Below are 25867 nucleotides of genomic sequence, written 5' to 3' on the forward strand. Positions count from 1 at the left end.
TATGTGCGTGTGTGTTACCTCCAGGTGTATGTGCGTGTGTGTTACCTCCAGGTGTATGTGCGTGTGTGTTACCTCCAGGTGTATGTGCGTGTGTGTTACCTCCAGGTGTATGTGCGTGTGTGTTACCTCCAGGTGTATGTGCGTGTGTGTTACCTCCAGGTGTATGTGCGTGTGTGTTACCTCCAGGTGTATGTGCGTGTGTGTTACCTCCAGGTGTATGTGTGTGTGTGTTACCTCCAGGTGTATGTGTGTGTGTGTTACCTCCAGGTGTATGTGTGTGTGTGTTACCTCCAGGTGTATGTGTGTGTGTGTTACCTCCAGGTGTATGTGTGTGTGTGTTACCTCCAGGTGTATGTGTGTGTGTGTTACCTCCAGGTGTATGTGTGTGTGTGTTACCTCCAGGTGTATGTGTGTGTGTGTTACCTCCAGGTGTATGTGTGTGTGTGTTACCTCCAGGTGTATGTGTGTGTGTGTTACCTCCAGGTGTATGTGTGTGTGTGTTACCTCCAGGTGTATGTGTGTGTTACCTCCAGGTGTATGTGTGTGTTACCTCCAGGTGTATGTGTGTGTTACCTCCAGGTGTATGTGTGTGTTACCTCCAGGTGTATGTGTGTGTTACCTCCAGGTGTATGTGTGTGTTACCTCCAGGTGTGTGTGTTACATACCTCAAAGTCCCTAGCGCTCAGCGTAGCGTTCTTCTCCAGTTCGATGCGTGCTCTCTTGTGACTGATCTCCATCTGTCTCTTCTCCTGATCCAACTGGATCAGCTGGGTCTTAGACTGAACCTTCTCTGCTGCCTCCAGCAACTACACAGAGACACACGGGTCACTTCCTGTATCTTACATACACAGGTTTCAGACTGTACCTTCTCTCTGCAGTCTCTGGTCATTCACAACAACACAATGTGTCAGTCCCACCACCTCTGTCCTCTAAATACTGTTGGTGTAGGACGTGGTGCTGCACCGTGTCTGTCCTACTCCACCCACCTGTAATCTCTGTAGGTACTGGTTCTGTAGGTACTGGTTCTGTAGGTACTGGTTCTGTAGGTACTGGTTCTGTAGGATGTGGTGCTACACCGGGGAAGGTGTGTCTCTCTCTGTGTCTCTCCTTACATGACTGTCCTACTCCACCCACCTGTAATCTCTGTAGGTACTTGGTTCTGTAGGTACTGGTTCTGTAGGATGTGGTTCTGTGTGTGTCTGTCCTACTGCACCCACCTGTAATCTCTGCAGGTACTGGGTCTGCAGGTACTGGTTCTGTAGGTACTGGTTCTGTAGGACGTGGCTCTGTGTGTGTCTGTCCTACTCCACCCACCTGTAATCTCTGTAGGTACTGGGTCTGTGTGTGTGTCTGTCCTACTCCACCCACCTGTAATCTCTGTAGGTACTGGTTCTGCAGGTACTGGTTCTGTAGGACGTGGCTCTGTGTGTGTCTGTCCTACTCCACCCACCTGTAACCTCTGCAGGTACTGGTTCTGCAGGTACTGGTTCTGCAGGTACTGGTTCTGTAGGACATGGCTCTGTGTGTCTGTCCTACTCCACCCACCTGTAATCTCTGTAGGTACTGGTTCTGTAGGACGTGGCTCTGTGTGTGTCAGGCCTACTCCACCCACCTGTAACCTCTGCAGGTACTGGTTCTGCAGGTACTGGTTCTGCAGGTACTGGTTCTGTAGGACATGGCTCTGTGTGTGTCTGTCCTACTCCACCCACCTGTAATCTCTGCAGGTACTGGTTCTGTAGGACGTGGCTCTGCACCGGGGCGGGTTCTCCCTGGTTCCGAGACGTGTCCGGAAGAGAGATGAAACTCTTAAAGGACTTCAGAGTGGAGAACACCGTCGTGTCATCCTCAATGTCCATGGTCCACTGTTTACACTGTTGCTGTAGCTTCTATAAGAGAGAGAGACCAATATTTATAGGAGCTACATACAATGTCCATGGTCAAGAGTTTATTTTTTACAAGCTTACTGCACTCGAACAGAGCGAAGGTACAGTCATATTCCTATGTGACATAGGAGACTACGTCCATGGTCAACGAGCATTTTGGGGCGACTCTCTCTGGTGGGCAAGAAGACGCATGTTAGCTAGCTCCAGAGTGGCGCAGCAGTTTAAGGCACTGCATCTCAGTGCTACAGGTGTCACTACAGACCCCTGGTTCGATTCCAGGCTGTATCACAACCCAGCCGTGATTAGGAGTCCCATAGGGCAGTGCATAATTTGCCCAACGTCTTCCGGGTTAGGGTTTAGTTAAATAAAGGTTAAAGAAATAAAAAGCTACCTTATACGCTGGTCCATTCGGATGCACAACTCTATTTCAGTATTGCTGATCCGACGCATGCGCCTGGAGCAAAGCTAGTCTGGGGTTAAATAAAAAGGTGTCCGAAAGTCGCGACATGATGTTTGAAATGAGCTTACAAAGAAAAGTTGGTCAGTACATTAGCAAAGTCACTAACATTGCACAATAAAAGTAATGATGAAGGGTCAAGCCACGTGTAACGCCATGGACCAGAGCTACTAACGTGAACGAGTTTCCCAACTAGCCATGCTAACCTGCTACCAGGGTTGCCTAATAACTATGGATTACTCGGTCATTTATAGGATGGACGAGTCGCAGTTGATAAACATAAATGATGTGATCACAACAACTTGTCTAAGATAGTTAACGTTGGTTACCAAGACGTCTCGAATCCCCTAGTTAGCTAACGTTAGCTAGCAAGCTCAATCAACAAATTATAAATTATGTTGATCGGATAGACGTCGGCAAATAATCCGACTTTTAAATCATATGGACACGTTATAGAATTTATTATACAGCTTGATCAGATCTTACCTTGGCACTTGACGTTTAAAAAAGTTGACTAGTTAGGTAGTTATAGATAGTAACAACAGCTAGCTAGCATTACTTCGAACTCCCTCCTTTCCGAGAACAAGATCTGTGCTGTTATCGCGAGATTACCTGCTGCGTTCTGAAGAGAGTCAAGGCTGCGCTCGATGCGCATATTGAGCAATTCACTAAATACTTCCGAGTAAAATCATCATATATCTTTATACCATTTGGTTTGGAAGTGATTTGTATGTAAACTAACCCGTGAAGCGGCTTGAATATATATATATATATTTTTTTGCCGTTTAGCAGGGTTCCACTGAAACTTATTCTATAGTATTCTTATCTTCTTTGGAATTGGGTTGGCGGATCTTGTAGTGATGGGCATTCCGGCTCTTTTCAGTGAGCTGGCTATGTTGGATCCTAAACGGCTCTTTTAAAAAAAAAGTTTGGTATTTTTTCAAGTCAAACAGTTTGCGATAGTTTGACTATAATTGGTGTTTAAACAATTCTAATAAAATATTAAATTAAATCATACTCTAGCTTAATTAATTTTTAAAAAATGCATTAGTTTGTTATGAAAAAGGATGCTATTAAACAATTGCATTTCAAGTATAACTTTTTAATTTATATAAATAAAGTACATATAAATTATATTCCATTCTATGGAACTTTCTGTCCGTTGATGAACATAAGAGTGTCCATCAACTCTGTCACATGTCCTGTGGTTACATTTGCTTCTCTCAGGCGTCTGGCTGTGATTGGCTGCAGACCCTTACACAGGAGTATCATTTGTGAGGCTGTCACATAGCTGAATAGAGAGAACAGTAACTTATTAGTTCAGGTTCATGTTTTGTCTACTGATACTACAGTCTCATCTACTGCTCATCTACATATACAATACTGGATTAAATAATGATGTAGTAATAACTGCTTACTGTACCTCTCTCCCCTGATCTCCACAGTGATCTGCTCAAAGGGTTCCAGGACTCCGCCCACCTCCTCCACCACCTCCCATTCCTCTTGGGTCAGAGCATCAACAGGTACATGGACAATGGCCAGGGTAGAGATGATGTCATCCTTTGACTCAAGAAACCACTTCAACATGGGGCGGCAGGGTAGCCTAGTGGTAAGAGCGTGGGACTAGCAACCGAAAGGTTGCAAGTTCGAATCCCCGAGCTGACAAGGTACAAATCTGTCGTTCTGCCCCCACTGTTCCGAGGCCGTCATTGAAAATAAGAATTTCTTCTTAACTGACTTGCCTAGTAAAAAAAAATAGTAAAATGTTGAATTCCACCTTGTAGTGCAGTCTTGTTTAGGCCTCAGCTCAGGCATCCCCATCTGGCGTTGTGTAGACGTTTAGTTTATCAGCACCTACTGTGCTCCTGTGGAAGTATTCCACAGCTGATTTCACTTTGTCCACAGTGGCCTTCATCACCTTCAGAGCATCTCTTACAATCAGGTTGCTTGTGTGGGCAAGACATGGATGATGGGTCCATTTTAAAATGTTTGTGGCTTTGGTTATGTTAGCTGCATTGTCACTAACATAACAGACCACTTTTCCATCTACTTGCCATTCTCTGGCCAATCACAACAGTTCCTCTGCCAAGTTCTCTGAGGTGTGTCTGTCGCTGAACTCAAAGCAGTCTAGAAGACAGCGAGACAGCGAAAAATCTTCAATGAAGTGACATGTAACCGACCTGTAAGAAGTGGTTACCCTTGATGTCCAGCAGTCAGTGGTAAGGCAAACTGCAGTCGTTGCCTCTTGCTTCTAAGATGCAGTGCCTTAGACCGCTGCGCCACTCGGGAGCCCTAACAATGTCACCTGATGAACTCTGTAAAGCATTTATTTGGGCTGCAATTTCTGAGGCTGGTCACTCTAATGAACTGATCCACTGCTGTAGAAGTGTCTCTGGGCCTTTCCTGTGGTGGTCCTCATAAAAGCCAGTTTCATCATAGCTCTTGATGGTTTTAGCGACTGCACTTTAAATGTTCCGTATTGACGGACCTTCATGTCTTAAAGTAATGATGGACTGTTGTTTCTCTTTGCTTATTTGAGCTGTTCTTGCCATAATATGGAGTTGGTCTTTTACTAAATAGGGCTATCTTCAGTATACCACCCCTACCTTGTCACAACACAACTGATTGGCTCAAACACATTAAGAAGGAAATAATTTCCACAAATTAACTTTTAACAAGGCACACCTGTTAATTGAAATGCATTCCAGGTGAAATGCATTCCACCTCATGAAGCTGGTTGAGAGAATGCCAAGAGTGTGTAAAAGCTGTCCTCAAGGCAAAGCGTAGCTTCCGTTGAAAAATCTCAAATATATTTTGATTTGTTTAACACTTTTTTTTGGTTACTATATGTGTTATTTCATAGTGTTGATGTTTTCACTGTTATTCTACAATGTAGAAAATAGTACAAATAAAGAAAAACCCTGGAGCGAGTAGGTGTGTCCAATCTTTTGACTGGTACTGTCTGTGTATACATACATACATACATTATATAATGTGTCATATGTCCAAACTTTTGACTGAACTGTATGTAGACACTGGTTTGAGAGGCTGGTCATGGCTCACATCAACACCATATCCCAGACATCCTGGACCCACTCCAATTTGCTTACCTCCCCAACAGATCCACAGACGACCCCATCTCTATTACCCTCCACTCTGCCCTTTCCCACCTGGACAACAGGAACCTGTGAGAATGCTGTTCGTTGACTACAGCTCAGTGTTCAACACCCTACTGCCCTCCAAGTTCATCACTTAGCTAAGGACCCTGGGACTGAACACCTCCCTCTACAACTGGATCTTGGACTTCCGGACGGGCCGCACCCAGGTGGTGAGGATAGGGAACAACGCATACTGACCCTCAACACGGGGGCCCCTCACTGGTGCAAGCTTAGTCCCTCCTATACTAGCTTCACCCACAACTGCGTGGCCTCGCACGACTCCAACACCATCATGTTTGGTGATGACACAACAGTGGAAGGCCTGATCACAGACAACGATGAGACACCTAATAGGTAGGAGGTCAGAGACCTTCCGTTGATATGATGTTTCGTATTGCGTCAGACAACAACATTGACGAATACGCTGATTCGGTGTGCGAGTTCATTAGAACGTGCGTTGAAGATGTCGTTCCCATAGCAACGATTAAAACATTCCCTAACCAGAAACCGTGGATTGATGGCAGCATTCGTGTGGAACTGAAGGCGCGAACCACTGCTTTTAATCAGGGCAAGGTGTCTGGTGACATGACTGAATACAAACAGTGCAGCTATTCCCTCCGCAAGGCTATCAAACCAGCTAAGCGCCAGTACAGAGACAAAGTAGAATCTCAATTCAACGGCTCAGACACAAGAGGCATGTGGCAGGGTCTACAGTCAATCACGGACTACAGGAAGAAACCCAGCCCAGTCACGGACCAGGATGTCTTGCTCCCAGGCAGACTAAATAACTTTTTGCCCGCTTTGAGGACAATACAGTGCCACTGACACGGCCTGCAACGAAAACATGCGGTCTCTCCTTCACTGCAGCCGAAGTGAGTAAGACATTTAGACGTGTTAACCCTCGCAAGGCTGCAGGCCCAGACGGCATCCCCAGCCGCGCCCTCAGAGCATGCGCAGACCAGCTGGCCGGTGTGTTTACGGACATATTCAATCAATCCCTATACCAGTCTGCTGTTCCCACATGCTTCAAGAGGGCCACCATTGTTCCTGTTCCCAAGAAAGCTAAGGTAACTGAGCTAAACGACTACCGCCCGTAGCACTCACATCCGTCATCATGAAGTGCTTTGAGAGACTAGTCAAGGACCATATCACCTCCACCCTACCTGACACCCTTGACCCACTCCAATTTGCTTACCGCCCAAATAGGTCCACAGACGATGCAATCTCAACCACACTGCACACTGCCCTAACCCATCTGGACAAGAGGAATACCTATGTGAGAATGCTGTTCATCGACTACAGCTCGGCATTCAACACCATAGTACCCTCCAAGCTCGTCATCAAGCTTGAGACCCTGGGTCTCGACCCCGCCCTGTGCAACTGGGTACTGGACTTCCTGACGGGCCGCCCCCAGGTGGTGAGGGTAGGCAACAACATCTCCTCCCTGCTGATCCTCAACACTGGGGCCCCACAAGGGTGCGTTCTGGGCCCTCTCCTGTACTCCCTGTTCACCCACGACTGCGTGGCCATGCACGCCTCCAACTCAATCATCAAGTTTGCGGACGACACAACAGTGGTAGGCTTGATGATGGAGGCTCATTGTAACCAGAGGGCACACAGTCTTGCACTTCATTGTGACCAGAGGGCACACAGTCTTGCACTTCATTGTAACCAGAGGGCACACAGTCTTGCACTTCATTGTAACCAGAGGGCACACAGTCTTGCACTTCATTGTAACCAGAGGGCACACAGTCTTGCACTTCATTGTAACCAGAGGGCACACAGTCTCTCCTGGCTGAGAGTTGAGGAAGGACACTAATTGTTTTAATAACAAAGTGTTGGAAATTCCAAATAGTTTCCATAGTCACGGTACACACAGCTCTGACACACACACTTACCCCACCAGACACGCCACCAGGGGTCTTTTCACAGTCCCCAGGTCCAGAACACAGTCAAGGAAACATACGGTATTACACAGCCGTGAGTGCCTGGTGCTCCCTTCTATCTTATACAGCACTAGTGAACCTCAGACCTGGTTTGGAAACAACCGATGAAGCAATAGCTCACGACACACCGCCCCTCCCCATGTGTGACCATGTGACCTCCATGTGACTTGTTGTGTGTCTGTACTGACAGGTATGTGTAACTGATAGACACACTACATATGCATGTTTTTAAATATATGTAAACTGTGAAGTATTTTTTTCTGCATTGTATTCTTTGTTATGTGTCGGATCCCAGTGGAGACGAGCTGTCTCCGTTGCCGTCGGCTACTGGGGATCCTAATACATCACACGTTAGGACCTCTGATCCCCGTTCCCTGTGTGTGACTGGGATTCTGTAGCCATTCACATCAGTACAGCATTTTGCCATCATAAATCTCCATTCATTCAGCCTGTACATCCATTGCTTTAGCCTGGTTATTTCTAAGCATTTCTTATTTGTTTTTGTATTTTATTTAACTAGGAAAATCAGCTAAGAACAAATTCTTATTTACAATGACTGCCTACCACGGCCAAACCTTTACGACACTGGGCCAATTGTGCGCCGCCCTATGGGACTCCCATGGCTGGTTGTGATACAGCCTGGACTCGAACCTATAGGCATATCGGTCCTGGATGGCAGGAAGCTCGGCCCCCGTGATTTACTGGGCCCTACGCACTACCCTCTGTAGCGCCTTGCGGTCGGAGGCCGGGCAGTTTCCGTACCAAGCGGTGTTGCAGCCAGTCAAGATGCTCTCAGTGGTGCAGCTGTCGAACTTTTGGAGGATCTGAGGACCCAGATCCTTTCAGCCTGCTGAGGGGGAAGAGGTGTTGTTGTGCCCTCTTGAGGACTGTCTTAGTTTGTGTGGACCATGATATATCCTTGGTGATGTGAACACAGAGGAACTTGAACCCCACACCACTACAGAAGTGATGAAGTGATGGATCCTTGGTGATGTGAACACAGAGGAACTTGAACCCCACACCACTACAGAAGTGATGAAGGGATGTATCCTTGGTGATGTGAACACAGAGGAACTTGAACCCCACACCACTACAGAAGTGATGAAGTGATGGATCCTTGGTGATGTGAACACAGAGGAACTTGAACCCCACACCACTACAGAAGTGATGAAGGGATGTATCCTTGGTGATGTGAACACAGAGGAACTTGAACCCTACACCACTACAGCCCCGTTGAAGTGATGGGGGCGTGCTTGGCCCTCTGTTTCCTGTGTTTTCCACGGTCAACTCTTTTGTCTTGCTGATGTTGAGGCAGAGGTTGTTGTCCTGGCACCGTACTGCCAGGTCAAATCAAATCAAATTTTATTTGTCACATACACATGGTTAGCAGATGTTAATGCGAGTGTAGCGAAATGCTTGTGCTTCTAGTTCCGACAATGCAGTAATAACGAACAAGTAATCTAACTAACAATTCCAAAAAAACTACTGTCTTATACGGGGAAGGGGATAAAGAATATGTACATAAGGATATATGAATGAGTGATGGTACAGAGCAGCATAGGCAAGATACAGTAGATGATATCGAGTACAGTATATACATATGAGATGAGTATGTAAACCAAGTGGCGTAGTTAAAGTGGCTAGTGATACATGTATTACATAAGGATGCAGTCGATGATATAGAGTACAGTATCTACGTATGCATATGAGATGAATAATGTAGGGTAAGTAACATTATATAAGGTAGCATTGTTTAAAGTGGCTAGTGATATATTTACATCATTTCCCATCAATTCCCATGATTAAAGTGGCTGGAGTAGAGTCAGTGTCATTGACAGTGTGTTGGCAGTAGCCACTCAATGTTAGTGGTGGCTGTTTAACAGTCTGATGGCCTTGAGATAGAAGCTGTTTTTCAGTCTCTCGGTCCCAGCTTTGATGCACCTGTACTGACCTCGCCTTCTGGATGACAGCGGGGTGAACAGGCAGTGGCTCGGGTGGTTGATGTCCTTGATGATCTTTATGGCCTTCCTGTAGCATCGGGTGGTGTAGGTGTCCTGGAGGGCAGGTAGTTTGCCCCCGGTGATGCGTTGTGCAGACCTCACTACCCTCTGGAGAGCCTTACGGTTGAGGGCGGTGCAGTTGCCATACCAGGCGGTGATACAGCCCGCCAGGATGCTCTCGATTGTGCATCTGTAGAAGTTTGTGAGTGCTTTTGGTGACAAGCCGAATTTCTTCAGCCTCCTGAGGTTGAAGAGGCGCTGCTGCGCCTTCCTCACGATGCTGTCTGTGTGAGTGGACCAATTCAGTTTGTCTGTGATGTGTATGCCGAGGAACTTAAAACTTGCTACCCTCTCCACTACTGTTCCATCGATGTGGATGGGGGGGTGTTCCCTCTGCTGTTTCCTGAAGTCCACAATCATCTCCTTAGTTTTGTTGACGTTGAGTGTGAGGTTATTTTCCTGACACCACACTCCGAGGGCCCTCACCTCCTCCCTGTAGGCCGTCTCGTCGTTATTGGTAATCAAGCCTACCACTGTTGTGTCGTCCGCAAACTTGATGATTGAGTTGGAGGCGTGCATGGCCACGCAGTCGTGGGTGAACAGGGAGTACAGGAGAGGGCTCAGAACGCACCCTTGTGGGGCCCCAGTGTTGAGGATCAGCGGGGAGGAGATGTTGCCTACCCTCACCACCTGGGGGCGGCCCGTCAGGAAGTCCAGTACCCAGTTGCACAGGGCGGGGTCGAGACCCAGGGTCTCGAGCTTGATGACGAGCTTGGAGGGTACTATGGTGTTGAATGCCGAGCTGTAGTCGATGAACAGCATTCTCACATAGGTATTCCTCTTGTCCAGATGGGTTAGGGCAGTGTGCAGTGTGGTTGATATTGCATCGTTAGTCCTACCAGCCTGCGAGCGTTAGCCCTACCAGCCTGCTAGCATTAGCCCTACCAGCCTGCTAGTGTTAGTTCTACCAGCCTGCTAGCGTTAGCCCTACCAGCCTGCTAGCGTTAGTCCTACCAGCCTGCTAGCGTTAGCCCTACCAGCCTGCTAGCATTAGCCCTACCAGCCTGCTAGCGTTACGTTAGCACTGAATGAGTCAGCCAGTTGCTATCAACACCCAGCTTACAGCTACATTAAAGTAACCCAAAGTGTCGCTAATACATAACACCATCTAATAGGGCTGGGCAATATGGCCCAAATATATAATATCACATAGGATGGTATTTGACGGGATTTTAGGTTTTTGAATAATACAAAATTCTTTCTCCATTCTTATTGTTTTATATTGTACAATTAAACTTTAACCAAATACAACTTCCTACATTTCCATCAATTTCTTCATTTCCTGCACTCATTTGTGATTATTTTCACACTGCCACGCAGGGCTGCACATTATTGTCCCTCCCAAAAAATCAAGGATTTATTTTTACCAAATGTAATTGCGATTTGACTTCTAATTTAGATCAAAACACTTTGGAGAACCGTTGAAATCATGGAAATAAGAATAATTATTTTAATTCTATAGTCAGAATATAAATAAGTGGGAATTTTGAAAACAGTGTTGGTTGGCATGACAACAAATGAAAATGCCAGGGAGGAGCTACTTCATGTAGATAATATATTCATGCTTCTCCTGATCTTATTGGTTTAGAAGATACTGTTTCACAAACATGCTGATTTAGGCCTCCACCATCACTGGTATCAGGCTGTATAACTAGCTATCTTTGCTCTGACTCGGTACATCTATTATCTAGCTAGCGGCTAACACGATATAGAACAACTCGCTAAGAAAAGACAAACTAGCTGTTTGCAGATGTAAGAAACAAAAGGAAGGGTACATTCTAGAAGTGTATTGATATTGTTGCGTTGACCATGCAGACTGAGCGCACGTGTTTGGTGGGCCAGAACCAACACGTGAGCTCCCTGAATGACAGGGGCGGGGCTAGGTCTGTGTGGCAACGAGGGAGAGCAGAGAGAGATGACTCAAGTAGCAGAGTAAACGATCAAAATGGACGTTACACACGACATATCACATTTAACAAACCAAACATTCAAATACCGTTATATTTATAATAAAAATAAAAAATCTTTAACTAGGCAAGTCCAATAAAAACAAATTCTTAATTACATTGACGGCCGACATAGAATGTAAAGTAAAAACCCAAATCGGTCCGTGCATCAATATCCAGCCCTTCCATCTAACCAATTATCCAAAATGTTTGCTATATGCAATTATCTTAGCCAGCAAGCGAGTCAGCCAGCAAGCGAGTCAGCCAGCTAACGTTAGCTATTAGCCTAGCCAACGTTAGCTATTAGCCTAGCCAACGTTAGCTATTAGCCTAGCCAACGTTAGCTATTAGCCTAGCCAACGTTAGCTATTAGCCTAGCCAACGTTAGCTATTAGCCTAGCCAACGTTAGCTATTAGCCTAGCCAACGTTAGCTATTAGCCTAGCCAACGTTAGCTATTAGCCTAGCCAACGTTAGCTATTAGCCTAGCCAACGTTAGCTATTAGCCTAGCCAACGTTAGCTATTAGCCTAGCCAACGTTAGCTATTAGCCTAGCCAACGTTAGCTATTAGCCTAGCCAACGTTAGCTTTGGCTGACGGTGGGACGTGCCTCATAAGTGCTCTGAGCACTGCTCGCACTCAGCAATAATGGCTGATTTGAGGCCCAATATATTCAACATGTTAAATTATTGTGACGTCGTAAGAGCCTGTAGAGCGGAATCAGGTACATATTTACACTTTACGGGCTGCCGCGTTAGGTTTTACTCTTATTATTTTTTAAATTTTACCTTTATTTAACCAGGCAAGTCAGTTAAGAACAAATTCTTATTTTCAATGACGGCCTAGGAACAGTCAATGGGCCGGGATCTGATCTGGAGCCTGTAGATCGGGATAAAAACGTGTCAACGTTTAGCTGGTGTCTCTTTAAGTCTGCTGTCTGCCTGAAGATCTTCCCACACTGAGAGAAGCGGTACAGGGCTTCTCTCCTGTGTGAGTTAACTTGTGTGCCCTCAGATGTGATGACTGACGGAAACTCTTCCCACACTGTGGGCAGTGGTAAGGCTTCTCTCCTGTGTGCGTTTGACAATGTTTCTTCAGGTATCTTGCCAGACTGAAGCTCTTCCCACACTGAGTGCAGTGGTAATTCTTCTCTCCTGTGTGAGTTAACTGGTGGGCCGTCACATTTGATGAATGACTGAAACTCTTTCCACATTGAAGGCAGTGGTAAGGCTTCTCTACTGTGTGAGTTAACTGGTGTGCCCTAAGGCTTTCTGTTTGACTGAAGCTCTTCCCACACTGGGAGCAGTGATAAGGCATCTTTCTTGTGTGAGTAAGCTGGTGTCTATTTAAGGTCTGTAAAAGAGGAAAACTCATCTCACAAACAGAGCAGTGGTATGGCTTCTCTCCCGAGTGAATTCGATGGTGTGTCTTCAGGTGTCCTGCCTGACTGAAGCTCTTCCCACACTGAGAGCAGTGGTACGGCTTCTCTCCTGTGTGAATTAGCTGGTGTGCCTTTAGAGCTCCTGCCCGACCAAAGCTCTTCCCACACTGAAAGCAGTGGTACGGCTTTTCTCCTGTGTGTATTCTCTTGTGTTCGTTTAGCTGTCCTTCCATACGGAAGCTCTTCCCACATTGGAAGCAGTGGAAAGGCTTCTCTCCTGTATGTATTCTCTGATGCCTCTTCAAATTGAACGAACAACTGAAAGTCTTCCTACACTGGGAGCAGTGGTACGACTTCTTTCCTGTGTGAGTAAGCTGGTGCGTCTTCAAGCTGCTTGGTGTCTGAAATCTCTTCCCACATTGACCACACGGGTACATCTTCTTTATTTTGAGGGTCTTTTTGCGTGGTATGAGGTGAGTTGGACACACAAAACTGCCTCTAGAATCTGAGCAGGGTCGGTCCATGCAGTGGTGATGTTTCTGTCTTGAGTTCCTCTGTCTGTGTTTATGGTTTCCTGATGCTGTGGAACTGGGCTCACTGTCTGAACCTGGGTTGGAGATCTCTCCTGTGGGAATAGGAACAGATAAAGGGTTAGAATCAGGATCAGAAGGCATTGGCTTTAGACTTGTCTAAAAAATGATTAAGATTCATTTATTTGTCCAATTAGAACACAAGGTCCAACGGAATTGTGACTTCCTGTTTAAAACATAAGCCTACGGGTTGGAGCAGAGGGCTGCCGTACTATGGGGGCATGTGGACCAGTTGCTGTGGGCGGTTAAGAGTCTTGGTCAAGGGCACAACGGCAGGTGACGGCACGAGCCCAAGCTTACAACTCTTTATTCATTGTTTCATTAATTAACAGCAGATTATTTACTGGGCGATGAAAACAACGACTTTCTAATCACAACCATCTACCATCCACAGATATACATACATACATCGACTTGGGGAAAGAGTCGTCAAACAGTCAGAGACACAGGTTGGTATACTGCTACACGGAGTATAGCATCTCTGTCTAAAAGCTAGGCTAACTTTAACAATAGTACATCATCTCTGTCTAAAAGCTGGGCTTAACTTTAACAATAGTATATCAGCCCAGCTTTTAGACAGAGATGATATACTATTGTTAAAGTTAGCCCAGCTTTTAGACAGAGATAACTTTAACAACAGTATATCATCTCTGTCTAAAAGCTGGGTTAACTTTAACAATAATAAATAATCTCTGTCTAAAAGCTGGGCTAACTTTAACAATAGTATATCATCTCTGTCTAAAAGCTGGGCTAACTTTAACAATATAATATCATCTCTGTCTAAAAGCTGGGCTAACTTTAACAATATAATATCATCTCTGTCTAAAAGCTGGGCTAACTTTAACAATAGTTGTGGGAAGTGAGCTGTCAATAATAGCAATAATAATTTTAGAATCCCCTGAGGCACCAACTTCTCTCCGTACTCCACACCTGAACGTACCTGGGTCAGTGATACTATCTACTTCTTCCTCCAGATCTGGATCAGACACTTCTCTGCTCTCCTCCACCTCCTCTTTGACTGCTCTCTCCTCCTCCTCCTCCTCTTTGACAGCTCTCTCCTCCTCCTCTTTGACAGCTCTCTCCTCCTCTTTGACTCCTCTCTCCTCCTCCACCTCCTCTTTGACTGTCCTCTCCTCTGCCTCCTCCTCTTTGACTGCTCTGTCCTCCTCTTCCTCTTTGACTGCTCTCTCCTCCTCTTCCTCTTTGATTGCTCTCTCCTCCACCTCCTCTCTGACTGCTCTCTCCTCCTCTTCCTCTTTGACTGCTCTCTCCTCCTCTCTGACTGCTCTCTCCTCCTCTCCGACTGCTCTCTCCTCCTCTCCGACTGCTCTCTCCTCCTCTCCGACTGCTCTCTCCTCCTCCTCTTTGACAACCATCTCTTCCTCTAGGACTTCTGGCTCTTCTTTGACAATCACATTGAGTTCCAGTGTTTGACTGCAGTCCTCCAGCTTCACTGAGACCATCTCTGGACCCTGCTGTGAACTTCTCTGGTCTGGAACACCACAGCCAGAACCCGGGGACTCTGTGGACTTGGGTTCAGACATGGAAGACTACAGATGGATTCAAAAGAGGCACAAAAAATTGAAAAGTGAGTTTCACAAACAGGATGAGTTTCACTAGAACAGTTTTGCTAACAAAAAGGGATAGATGGAAAATGTTGCATGCATGGTCTATCTACTAGGATTCTGCAAAGAAAATATAGCTAGCTAGCTAACATTGCTGTGGTGATGGCAACGATCGCTAACGTTAGCCATTTGAGCTAATTGGGTTAACTTTAGCTTACTGAGACATTTTACCGTCACCTTTCTCAATAGGGTGGGATGATATCTAGCTGGATTGCTAGATACAATTACAAGCAAGAAGTTTGCTAGTTTAAAGCCGAACCAAAATGACATTTGATATCACGCTGGCTGAATGATTAAGTAAATGATTAATAAAATTAAAGTTAGCTAACTACGGTTAACTAGCTAGCTAACAAACATGGAGGTCAAGTGAGCCAACACTCAAACTCGGTAAAGCCATCCGCTCTTCAGTTTCCTCGTGAATTTGCAAATACACAACACTATACGGTGTGATGTGTTTTCTGGGAGGGGAAACTGAGTTGGACGCTGTCATGCTCAGATAGAGACGATGGCTTCAAATCAACTCCAAGAAAACAGCTTGAACCACACTTATTCAATCTTCCATATTCAAAACGATACCAAATGGTTGATTTCATTTTGGCACCTTATCAAGGCTGCAGTAGACGGTGCGGTTTATCAAATGTTACATTGTTAAAGATCGTGTTTACAGTCATGACATTACACACACACACACACACACACACACACACACACACACACACACACAGCAAGACGTGAGTGAGCGTGATATATTTCTACTAGATCAATAATCCAGTGTGATGACCATTACATACCATACGATGCCCATTATGACATCATAAAGAGGTGTTGTGACACGCGCGCCACTTGTCGATGGGTATTCCACTGTTATTAACATTGTAGACACATAACGTGCCACACATTACACCAGCTACAACCTTGTAGACGCATAACGTGCCACACATTACACCAGCTACAACCTTGTAGACGCATAACGTGCCCACATTACACCAGCTACAACCTTGTAGACGCATAACGTGCCCACATTACACCAGCTACAACATTGTAGACACATAACGTGCCCACATTACACCAGCTACAACCTTGTAGACACATAACATGCCACACATTACACCAGCTACAACCTTGTAGACGCATAACATGCCACACATTACACCAGCTACAACCTTGTAGACGCATAACATGCCCACATTACACCAGCTACAACCTTGTAGACGCATAACATGCCCACATTACACCAGCTACAACCTTGTAGACGCATAACATGCCCACATTACACCAGCTACAACCTTGTAGACGCATAACATGCCCACATTACACCAGCTACAACCTTGTAGACGCATAACGTGCCCACATTACACCAGCTACAACCTTGTAAACGCATAACGTGCCCCACATTACACCAGCTACAACCTTGTAGACGCATAACGTGCCCACATTACACCAGCTACAACCTTGTAGACGCATAACGTGCCCACATTACACCAGCTACAACCTTGTAGACGCATAACGTGCTCCACATTACACCAGCTACAACCTTGTAGACGCATAACGTGCCACACATTACACATTACATTCTGGGTGTCTGTGTGCCCGGGAGACCCATGGGGCAGCGCATCACACTGCTAGCTGTGCCACTAGGGATTCTGGGTGTCTGTGTGCCTGGGAGACCCATGGGGCAGCGCATCACACTGCTAGCTGTGCCACTAGGGATTCTGGGTGTCTGTGTGCCTGGGAGACCCATGGGGCAGCGCATCACACTGCTAGCTGTGCCACTAGGGATTCTGGGTGTCTATGTGCCCGGGAGACCCATGGGGCAGCGCATCACACTGCTAGCTGTGCCACTAGGGATTCTGGGTGTCTGTGTGACCGGGAGACCCATGGGGCAGCGCATCACACTGCTAGCTGTGCCACTAGGGATTCTGGGTGTCTGTGTGACCGGGAGACCCATGGGGCAGCGCATCACACTGCTAGCTGTGCCACTAGGGATTCTGGGTGTCTATGTGCCTGGGAGACCCATGGGGCAGCGCATCACACTGCTAGCTGTGCCACTAGGGATTCTGGGTGTCTATGTGCCTGGGAGACCCATGGGGCAGCGCATCACACTGCTAGCTGTGCCACTAGGGATTCTGGGTGTCTATGAGCCTGGGAGACCCATGGGGCAGCGCATCACACTGCTAGCTGTGCCACTAGGGATTCTGGGTGTCTGTGTGACCGGGAGACCCATGGGGCACCGCATCACACTGCTAGCTGTGCCACTAGGGATTCTGGGTGTCTGTGTGCCTGGGAGACCCATGGGGCAGCGCATCACACTGCTAGCTGTGCCACTAGGGATTCTGGGTGTCTGTGTGCCTGGGAGACCCATGGGGCAGCGCATCACACTGCTAGCTGTGCCACTAGGGATTCTGGGTGTCTGTGTGCCTGGGAGACCCATGGGGCAGCGCATCACACTGCTAGCTGTGCCACTAGGGATTCTGGGTGTCTATGTGCCTGGGAGACCCATGGGGCAGCGCATCACACTGCTAGCTGTGCCACTAGGGATTTTGGGTGTCTATGTGCCTGGGAGACCCATGGGGCAGCGCATCACACTGCTAGCTGTGCCACTAGGGATTCTGGGTGTCTGTGTGACCGGGAGACCCATGGGGCACCGCATCACACTGCTAGCTGTGCCACTAGGGATTCTGGGTGTCTGTGTGACCGGGAGACCCATGGGGCACCGCATCACACTGCTAGCTGTGCCACTAGGGATTCTGGGTTAGAGGAGGTGTCTGTGTGCCCGGGAGACCCATGGGGCAGCGCATCACACTGCTAGCTGTGCCACTAGGGATTCTGGGTGTTTGTGTGACCGGGAGACCCATGGGGCACCGCATCACACTGCTAGCTGTGCCACTAGAGATTCTGGGTGTCTGTGTGCCTGGGAGACCCATGGGGCAGCACACAATAGACCCAGCGTCGTCTGGGTTAGGAGAGGGTTTGGCCGACGGGGATGTCCTTGTCCCATCGTGCACCAGCGACCCCTGTGGCGGGCCGGGCACACTGCACGGTGATACGGTGGCCAGGTGTACGGCGTTTCCTCCGACACATTGGTGCGGCTGGCTTCCGGGTTAAGTGGGCATTGCGTCAAGAAGTAGTGCGGTTTGGTTGGGTTTCGGAGGACACATGGCTCTCCACCTTCACCTCTCCCGAGTCCGTACAGGAGTTGCAGCGATGAGACAAGACTGTAACTACCAACTGTAACTACCACGAATTTGGGGAGAGAGGGGGGGGAAACTAGGGCTTATTTTTAACCAAATGTTGCAATTGCGATTTAGATCAGAACACTTGGGTGAACTGTTGGAATCATGGAAATAGAATGTTTATTACAATTCTATAGACAGAATATAAATAGTAGTGGGCGCTTTGAATACAGTATTGGTTGACATGACAACGAATGAAAATGCCAGGGAGGAGTTATTGTGACATGTTAGGAACCATGCCGTAACCTAAACCTATGGATGTTACACTGAGCTGGGTGAATGGAGTCATGTTAGGAACCATGTCATAACCTAAACCTATGGATGTTACACTGAGCTGGGTGAATGGAGTCATGTTAGGAACCATGCCGTAACCTAAACCTATGGATGTTACACTGAGCTGGGTGAATGGAGTCATCCAATAAGCTGGAATAGACACAAGGCCTTGCTCATACAATACATTATGATCCTCCAAGTGGGGACCAGTCACTGATTCGCTGCCAGACAAGATTCTGCTGATAGCCAAGAGTAGCAGTGGTAAGATGTTGGGACAGCTTTATGTAGGTCCTAACAGTTTGTGGGCACCGTTTGTCACCGTTATAATGCAATGAATGTATTGTGTGGTGTTGTGGCTTTGCTGGCATGCCACATTTGTTTTTTGTTTTTTTCACATGCTAACATCGCCAATGGTCCTCCCTCATCTTAAACGGCACCGACAGCCACAATAGGTAATCAAATGCCTGTCCAACTGATTAGTTCTGGCGCCGTCCCTGCCCACTTACTATCTAGTGACCAGGCTGCCTGGTTGAAATGAACGATTCACTCATCACATATTTGACATTGATGACGAATAATGTGATCAGTCACAAAACACAACGTCTTGAAGATAGCTAGCTAAACAAACGTGCTTGCTAACAACGATAAGATAGCTAGCTAGCCTAGGATGAAGATGAAAACCTAGGCAACTTCAACCCACTAACGTTAGCTAGATAACATGGCTAGACCGTCTCTAATGTCCTGAAGACTCGCTTTTTGTGTAGACAAATAATGTGTTATGTACATAGAATCGTTATAGAATGTTTTAAAAGCTTGATCTTACTTTGGACCTGGACTTTGAAATGTTGACTACCGACGATACTAGCAACAACAACAACAACAACAACAGCTAACTAGCGTAACTCCGAACCACCTCCTTTCCCAGAACGACGTCACAGATAGAACAATGAGCCAGATATTTCACCGGAAATGTATTAGTGTGAAGCATCCGGTTGGCGTTTCCACTCACTACCAAATATGGTGATGAGAGGATGCCCAGTAGCCGGCAGTGGGGGAATATCGATTTTGTACGAATTCATGCAAACTTTCACATCGGTGAAACGTTTGATTTCAAAACAGTTTTTTGTTCCCAAAACTAGAATCTGTTAAGACACATTTTTGTAGATTTTAACCTTTGCCAAAGTAAAAAAAAACACAAAAAAAAACGAATTTGTTCCCACTTTAAAAAGGACAGGCTGTGGTCCATCTTGAGTTAGTTATAAAAAATTTAAAAAACTTTGACGAGATCATCTTCTATGGTAGTCTGCCGGAATAACATCACAGACCTCGTTCTGGTTGAGTGTGGAAGAGGTTGGGGACTGTTGAGTCATTGAAAGCAACTCAAAGTGGACTGTTGGTGATTTGTTGCGTTTCTTCCATCCAGAGGGATCAAGCGCTCCACGTTTCTCGGGACAAGAGCTGTGCATTTCTTTGCTCTCAGGAGCAGGGCGCCAATAGAAAAGTCGGTGTCAAAGCTCAAGACAGACAGGGTATTCTCAGACTCGCCATTGCCACCGGGTCTGTGTCTTACCAAACGGTGGGTTTAACAATCACCAGGAATATGTTTACAACACTGATCACCTCTGAGTGGCGCCCTACTCCGTAGAGCAAATCACAACAAATCAAATCAAATCAAATTTTATTTGTCACATACACATGGTTAGCAGATGTTAATGCGAGTGTAGCGAAATGCTTGTGCTTCTAGTTCTGACAATGCAGTAATAACCAACAAGTAATCTAACTAACAATTCCAAAACTACTGTCTTATACACAGTGTAAGGGGATAAAGAATATGTACATAAGGATATATGAATGAGTAATGGTACAGAGCAGCATAGGCAAGATACAGTAGATGGTATCGAGTACAGTATATACATATGAGATGAGTATGTAAACAAAGTGGCATAGTTAAAGTGGCTAGTGATACATGTATTACATAAGGATGCAGTCGATGATATAGAGTACAGTATATACGTATGCATATGAGATGAATAATGTAGGCTAAGTAACATTATATAAGGTAGCATTGTTTAAAGTGGCTAGTGATATATTTAAATCATTTTCCCATCAATTCCCATTATTAAAGTGGCTGGAGTTGAGTCAGTGTCAGTGTCAGTGTGTTGGCAGCAGCCACTCAATGTTAGTGGTGGCTGTTTAACAGTCTGATGGCCTTAAGATAGAAGCTGTTTTTCAGTCTCTCGGTCCCAGCTTTGATGCACCTGTACTGACCTCGCCTTCTGGATGATAGCGGGGTGAATAGGCAGTGGCTCGGGTGGTTGATGTCCTTGATGATCTTTATGGCCTTCCTGTAACATCGGGTGGTGTAGGTGTCCTGGAGGGCAGGTAGTTTGCCCCCGGTGATGCGTTGTGCAGACCTCACTACCCTCTGGAGAGCCACCAGGTTCTCTGCCTCTCCTGGCAGGTGAGTAAAGGCTTCATGTATTTACCTGTAAACCAGGTTCTCTGCCTCTCCTGGCAGGTGAGTGAGGCTTCTCATGTATTTACCTGTAAACCAGGTTCTCTGCCTCTCCTGGCAGGTGAGTGAGGCTTCATGTATTTACCTGTAAACCAGGTGACTCTCCTGGCAGGTGAGTAAGGCTTCATGTATTTACCTGTAAACCAGGTGCCTCTCCTGGCAGGTGAGTAAGGCTTCATGTATTTACCTGTAAACCAGGTGCCTCTCCTGGCAGGTGAGTAAGGCTTCATGTATTTACCTGTAAACCAGGTGACTCTCCTGGCAGGTGAGTGAGGCTTCATGTATTTACCTGTAAACCAGGTGACTCTCCTGGCAGGTGAGTGAGGCTTCATGTATTTACCTGTAAACCAGGTGCCTCTCCTGGCAGGTGAGTGAGGCTTCATGTATTTACCTGTAAACCAGGTGCCTCTCCTGGCAGGTGAGTGAGGCTTCATGTATTTACCTGTAAACCAGGTGACTCTCCTGGCAGGTGAGTAAGGCTTCATGTATTTACCTGTAAACCAGGTGACTCTCCTGGCAGGTGAGTGAGGCTTCATGTATTTACCTGTAAACCAGGTGACTCTCCTGGCAGGTGAGTAAGGCTTCATGTATTTACCTGTAAACCAGGTGACTCTCCTGGCAGGTGAGTGAGGCTTCATGTATTTACCTGTAAACCAGGTGCCTCTCCTGGCAGGTGAGTGAGGCTTCATGTATTTACCTGTAAACCAGGAGACTCTCCTGGCAGGTGAGTGAGGCTTCATGTATTTACCTGTAAACCAGGTGACTCTCCTGGCAGGTGAGTGAGGCTTCATGTATTTACCTGTAAACCAGGTGCCTCTCCTGGCAGGTGAGTGAGGCTTCATGTATTTACCTGTAAACCAGGTGCCTCTCCTGGCAGGTGAAATGCCACACGGCTTGACACTGCAACTCTATTAGGAAAGTAACACGTTGCTAACTAGTTACTATTTAAATACACATTTCAACTTTGTTGTTGTTACCTTGTTACTGAGTAATGTAATGCTATTACTGTAACCCCCTGTGTTACTGTAACCCCCTGTGTTACTGTAACCCCTTGTTACTGAGTAATGTAATGCTATTACTGTAACCCCCTGTGTTACTGTAACCCCCTTGTTACTGAGTAATGTAATGCTATTACTGTAACCCCCTGTGTTACTGTAACCCCCTGTGTTACTGTAACCCCCTGTGTTACTGTAAAACCCCGTGTTACTGTAAAACCCAGTGTTACTGTAAAACCCAGTGTTACTGTAAAACCCGGTGTTACTGTAAAACCCTGTGTTACTGTAAAACCCCCCGTGTTACTGTAGCCCCCCCGTGTTACTGTAACCCCCTGTGTTACTAATGTGTTTCCCCAACACTGGTGCAATAACATCAATGTGCAAATCAAACATTCCCAAGAGGAGAGCACTTTCGATAATAGAAGTGTGGTGAAGAAAGTATTGATTTATGGAGATAGAAACTGAATAGATTTCTGGAGGAATAGACACTTTAATTTAAAATGTGACCCTCATGTCATATTTCATTTGGTACATTTTTATATGACAATGTACATCAGGTTGGAGAAGAAAAAACAACTCAGTCAATATTGGTTAGATGCCCAGCTTGGCAACACCATTATAAAGGTCAGTGTTGGGCAACATCTTCTGATGTTATTTTATGCATTTAAAACTCTTCCCACACTAACAGCAGTGGAAAAGCTTCTCATCTGGTGCATCTTCAGAGTTGTTAAATGCCTGAAACTCTTCCCACACCGAGAGCAGTGGTAAGGCTTCTCTCCAATGTGCGTTAGCTGGTGCCTCTTTAGGTCTGCTGTCTGACTGCAGCTCTTCCCACATTGAGAGCAGTGGTAAGGCTTCTCTCCGGTGTGAGTTCGCTGGTGTCTCGTTAGGTGTGCTGGCCGACTGAAACCCTTCCCACATTGAGAACAGTTGTAAGGCTTCTCTCCTGTGTGAGTTAGCTGGTGTTTCTTCAGGTGTGCCGTCTGACTGAAGCTCCTCCCACACTGAGAGCAGTGATAAGGCTTCTCCTCTGTGTGAGTTAGCTGGTGTGTCTTTAGAGCTCGTGCCCAACCAAACCGCTTCCCACACTGAGAGCAGTGGTATGGCTTCTCTCCTGTGTGAGTTCGCTGGTGTTGCTTCAGGTCTCCTGCCTGACTGAAGCTCCTTCCACACTGAGAGCAGTGGTACGGATGCTCTCCTGTGTGAGTTATCTGGTGTTTCTTTAGGAAATATAAACTGGTGAAGTTATCCCCACATTGAGAGCAGTGATAAGGCTTCTCTTCTGTGTGAGTAATCTGGTGTGTCTTCAGAGATCCTGCCCGACCAAAGCTCTTCCCACACTGAGAGCAGTGGTAAGGCTTCTCTCCTGTGTGAGTTCGCTGGTGTGTCTTCAGGTGACCTGCCTGACTGAAGCGCTTATCACACTGAGAGCAGTGGTAAGGCTTCTCTCCCAGGTGTATTATCCTCTGGTGTCGCTTTAGATGTGCTAAATTACTGACACTCGTCCCACATTGGGAGCAGTGGTAAGGCCTCTCTCCTGTGTGCGTTTTCTGGTGCGTCATTAGTTTGCTTGGTGTCGGAAAGCTCTTCCCACATTGATCACACGGGTAAATCTTCTTTATTCTGTGAGTCTGTTGGTGTGATTTGAGGTGAGTTGGACAAATAACACTGCCTCTGCAATCTGAGCAGGGGTGGGCCCTACAAGTGTGTCTTCTCAACTCCTCTGGCTCATAGAAACTAGTGAAGCAGTCCATGCAGTGGTGATGTTTCTGTCTCGAGTTCCTCCGTCTGTGTCGTTTATGGTTTCCTGATGCTGTGGAACTGGGCTCACTGTCTGAACCTGGGTTGGAGATCTCTCCTGTGGGAATATGGACATACAGTAGCTAGTTAAAAGTCTACACACCTCTTGCATAGGCGACACATTTTGCTTAAAACTAAATATCAAAAAAGGGAATACGTTAGATTTTTCCACAACCAATCTACACAACCCACCAAAATATTTATAACGTTAAAGACAAATTATAGAACATTTCATAGATGTCTTTATTGCGTCACATGTCCTCAAAACCCAGTTAATACTTCCTTGATTACTTCCTGGAACCACCTTTTGGCAGCCATGACAGGTCTCAATTATATTGAAGCAGACTAACTTCGCACATCTCTTAGGGCAACATGTATCCATTGTCGGTTTTCCTCTAACTTTAACCTGAGCCTCGCTCCTTTAATATTTATTTTGATCCTGACAAACTATCCTGTCTCTGCCAGTGACAAGCATACCCATAACAGGATCCTGACGCCACAATATTTAAAGATACATACACAGGTGGGTAAATAAGTTGCACAGTGGGTTAATGGTATACTGCTACTGTAACCGATGTGAAATGGCTAGCTAGTTAGCAGTGGTGCACGCTAATAGCGTTTCAAATCGGGTGATGTCACTCGCTCTGAGACTTGAAGTAGTTGTTCACCTTGCTCTGCAAGGGCCGTGGCTTTTGTGGAGCGATGGGTAATGATGCTTCGTGGGTGACTGTTGTCTATGTGTGCAGAGGGTCCCTGGTTCGAGCCCAGGTCGGGGCGAGGGGACGGACGAAAGCTAAACTGTTACACGACCACAATCTCTGTCTAGAAGCGGAGCTCACTTTAACAATTATAGTTGTGGGAAGTGAGCTGTCAATAACAGTTGTGGAATCTCCTGCTGGAATCTGGAATCCCCTGTGGCTGCCAAGGCAACAACCTCTCTCTGTACTCCACACCTGAACTTACCTGGATCAGTGATACTATCTACTTCCTCTTCCTCTAGATCTGGAGAAGACCCTCCCTGTTCTCTTCTTTGACTGGATTCTCCTCGTCGTTGACTCCGCTCTCCTTCACCTCCTCTTTGAGTGGTCTTTCCTCCGTCGCCTCTGTGATGGCTCTCTCCTCATCCTCTTCCTCTCTGACTGCTCTCCTCCACCTCCTCTTCCTCTCTGACTGCCCTCTCCTCCACCTCCTCTTTGACTGCCCTCTCCTCCACCTCCTCTTTGACTGCCCTCTCCTCCACCTCCTCTTTGACTGCCCTCTCCTCCACCTCCTCTTTGACTGCCCTCTCCTCCACCTCCTCTCTGACTGCCCTCTCCTCCACCTCCTCTCCGACCGCTCTCTCCTCCACCTCCTCTCCGACCGCTCTCTCCTCCACCTCCTCCTCTTTGACTGCCCTCCTCCTCCACCTCCTCCTTGACTGCCCTCCTCCTCCACCTCCTCTCCGACCTCCTCTCCTCCTCCTCCTCCTCCTCCTCCTCTCTGACTGCTCTCTCCTCCTCCTCCTCCTCCTCTTTGACAGCTCTCTCCTCCTCCTCCTCCTCCTCCTCTTTGACAGTCATCTCTTCCTCTAGGACTTCTGGCTCTTCTTTGACAATCACATTGAGTTCCAGTGTTTGACTGCAGTCCTCCAGTTTCACTGAGACCATCTCTGGATCCTGCTGTGAGGTTCTCTGTGCTGGAACACCACAGCCAGAACCCAGGGACTCTGTGGACTTGGGTTCAGACATCGAAGGCTACAGATGGATTCAAAAGAGGCACAAAAAAAGTGAAAGGTGAGTTTCACAAAACAGGGTGAGTTTCACTAGAACAGCTTTGCTAACAAAAAAGGGATGCATGCATGCAAAATATTTCGGCTTCTAGGATTCTGCTAAGAAAATGTAGCTAGCTAGCTAACATTGCTGTGGCGATGGCAACGATCGCTAACGTTAGCCATTTGAGCTAATTGGGTTAACTTTAGCTTACTGAGACATATTACCGTCAACTTTAGCTTACTGGTAACGATATTT

General features: G+C 46.6%; 2 protein-coding genes and 1 pseudogene across 2 annotated transcripts; all 3 read right to left on the reverse strand.

Annotated features, from left to right (window-relative positions):
• LOC112216908 overlaps positions 1–2969 on the reverse strand; it is a 32993-nt pseudogene extending 30024 nt beyond the window's left edge.
• An 8980-nt stretch (positions 2970–11949) lies between these two features.
• Positions 11950–14521, reverse strand: LOC121845188 (zinc finger protein 239-like). The gene is made up of 2 exons (XM_042316000.1): positions 14361–14521; positions 11950–13455 (listed from the first exon to the last, which is right to left on the reverse strand). The coding sequence occupies exon 2, from the start codon at positions 13352–13354 to the stop codon at positions 12374–12376; it is 981 nt and encodes a 326-aa protein (XP_042171934.1). The 5' UTR covers positions 13355–13455; positions 14361–14521; the 3' UTR covers positions 11950–12373.
• An 8006-nt stretch (positions 14522–22527) lies between these two features.
• Positions 22528–25039, reverse strand: LOC112217283 (zinc finger protein 239-like). Its single transcript, XM_042315999.1, has 2 exons — positions 24825–25039; positions 22528–23919 (listed from the first exon to the last, which is right to left on the reverse strand). The coding sequence occupies exon 2, from the start codon at positions 23813–23815 to the stop codon at positions 22718–22720; it is 1098 nt and encodes a 365-aa protein (XP_042171933.1). The 5' UTR covers positions 23816–23919; positions 24825–25039; the 3' UTR covers positions 22528–22717.
• Between the last annotated feature and the right edge of the window lie 828 nt (positions 25040–25867).

The sequence above is a fragment of the Oncorhynchus tshawytscha genome, unplaced genomic scaffold, assembly GCF_018296145.1.
Source record: "Oncorhynchus tshawytscha isolate Ot180627B unplaced genomic scaffold, Otsh_v2.0 Un_contig_3338_pilon_pilon, whole genome shotgun sequence".
In the NCBI taxonomy this organism is placed as follows: Eukaryota; Metazoa; Chordata; class Actinopteri; order Salmoniformes; family Salmonidae; genus Oncorhynchus; species Oncorhynchus tshawytscha.

Excerpts from the sequence above, each read along its gene's own strand:
- LOC121845188 (XM_042316000.1), bottom strand. The coding sequence starts at position 13,354 with ATGGACCGACCCTGCTCAGATTCTAGAGGCAGTTTTGTGTGTCCAACT.
- LOC112217283 (XM_042315999.1), bottom strand. The coding sequence starts at position 23,815 with ATGGACTGCTTCACTAGTTTCTATGAGCCAGAGGAGTTGAGAAGACAC.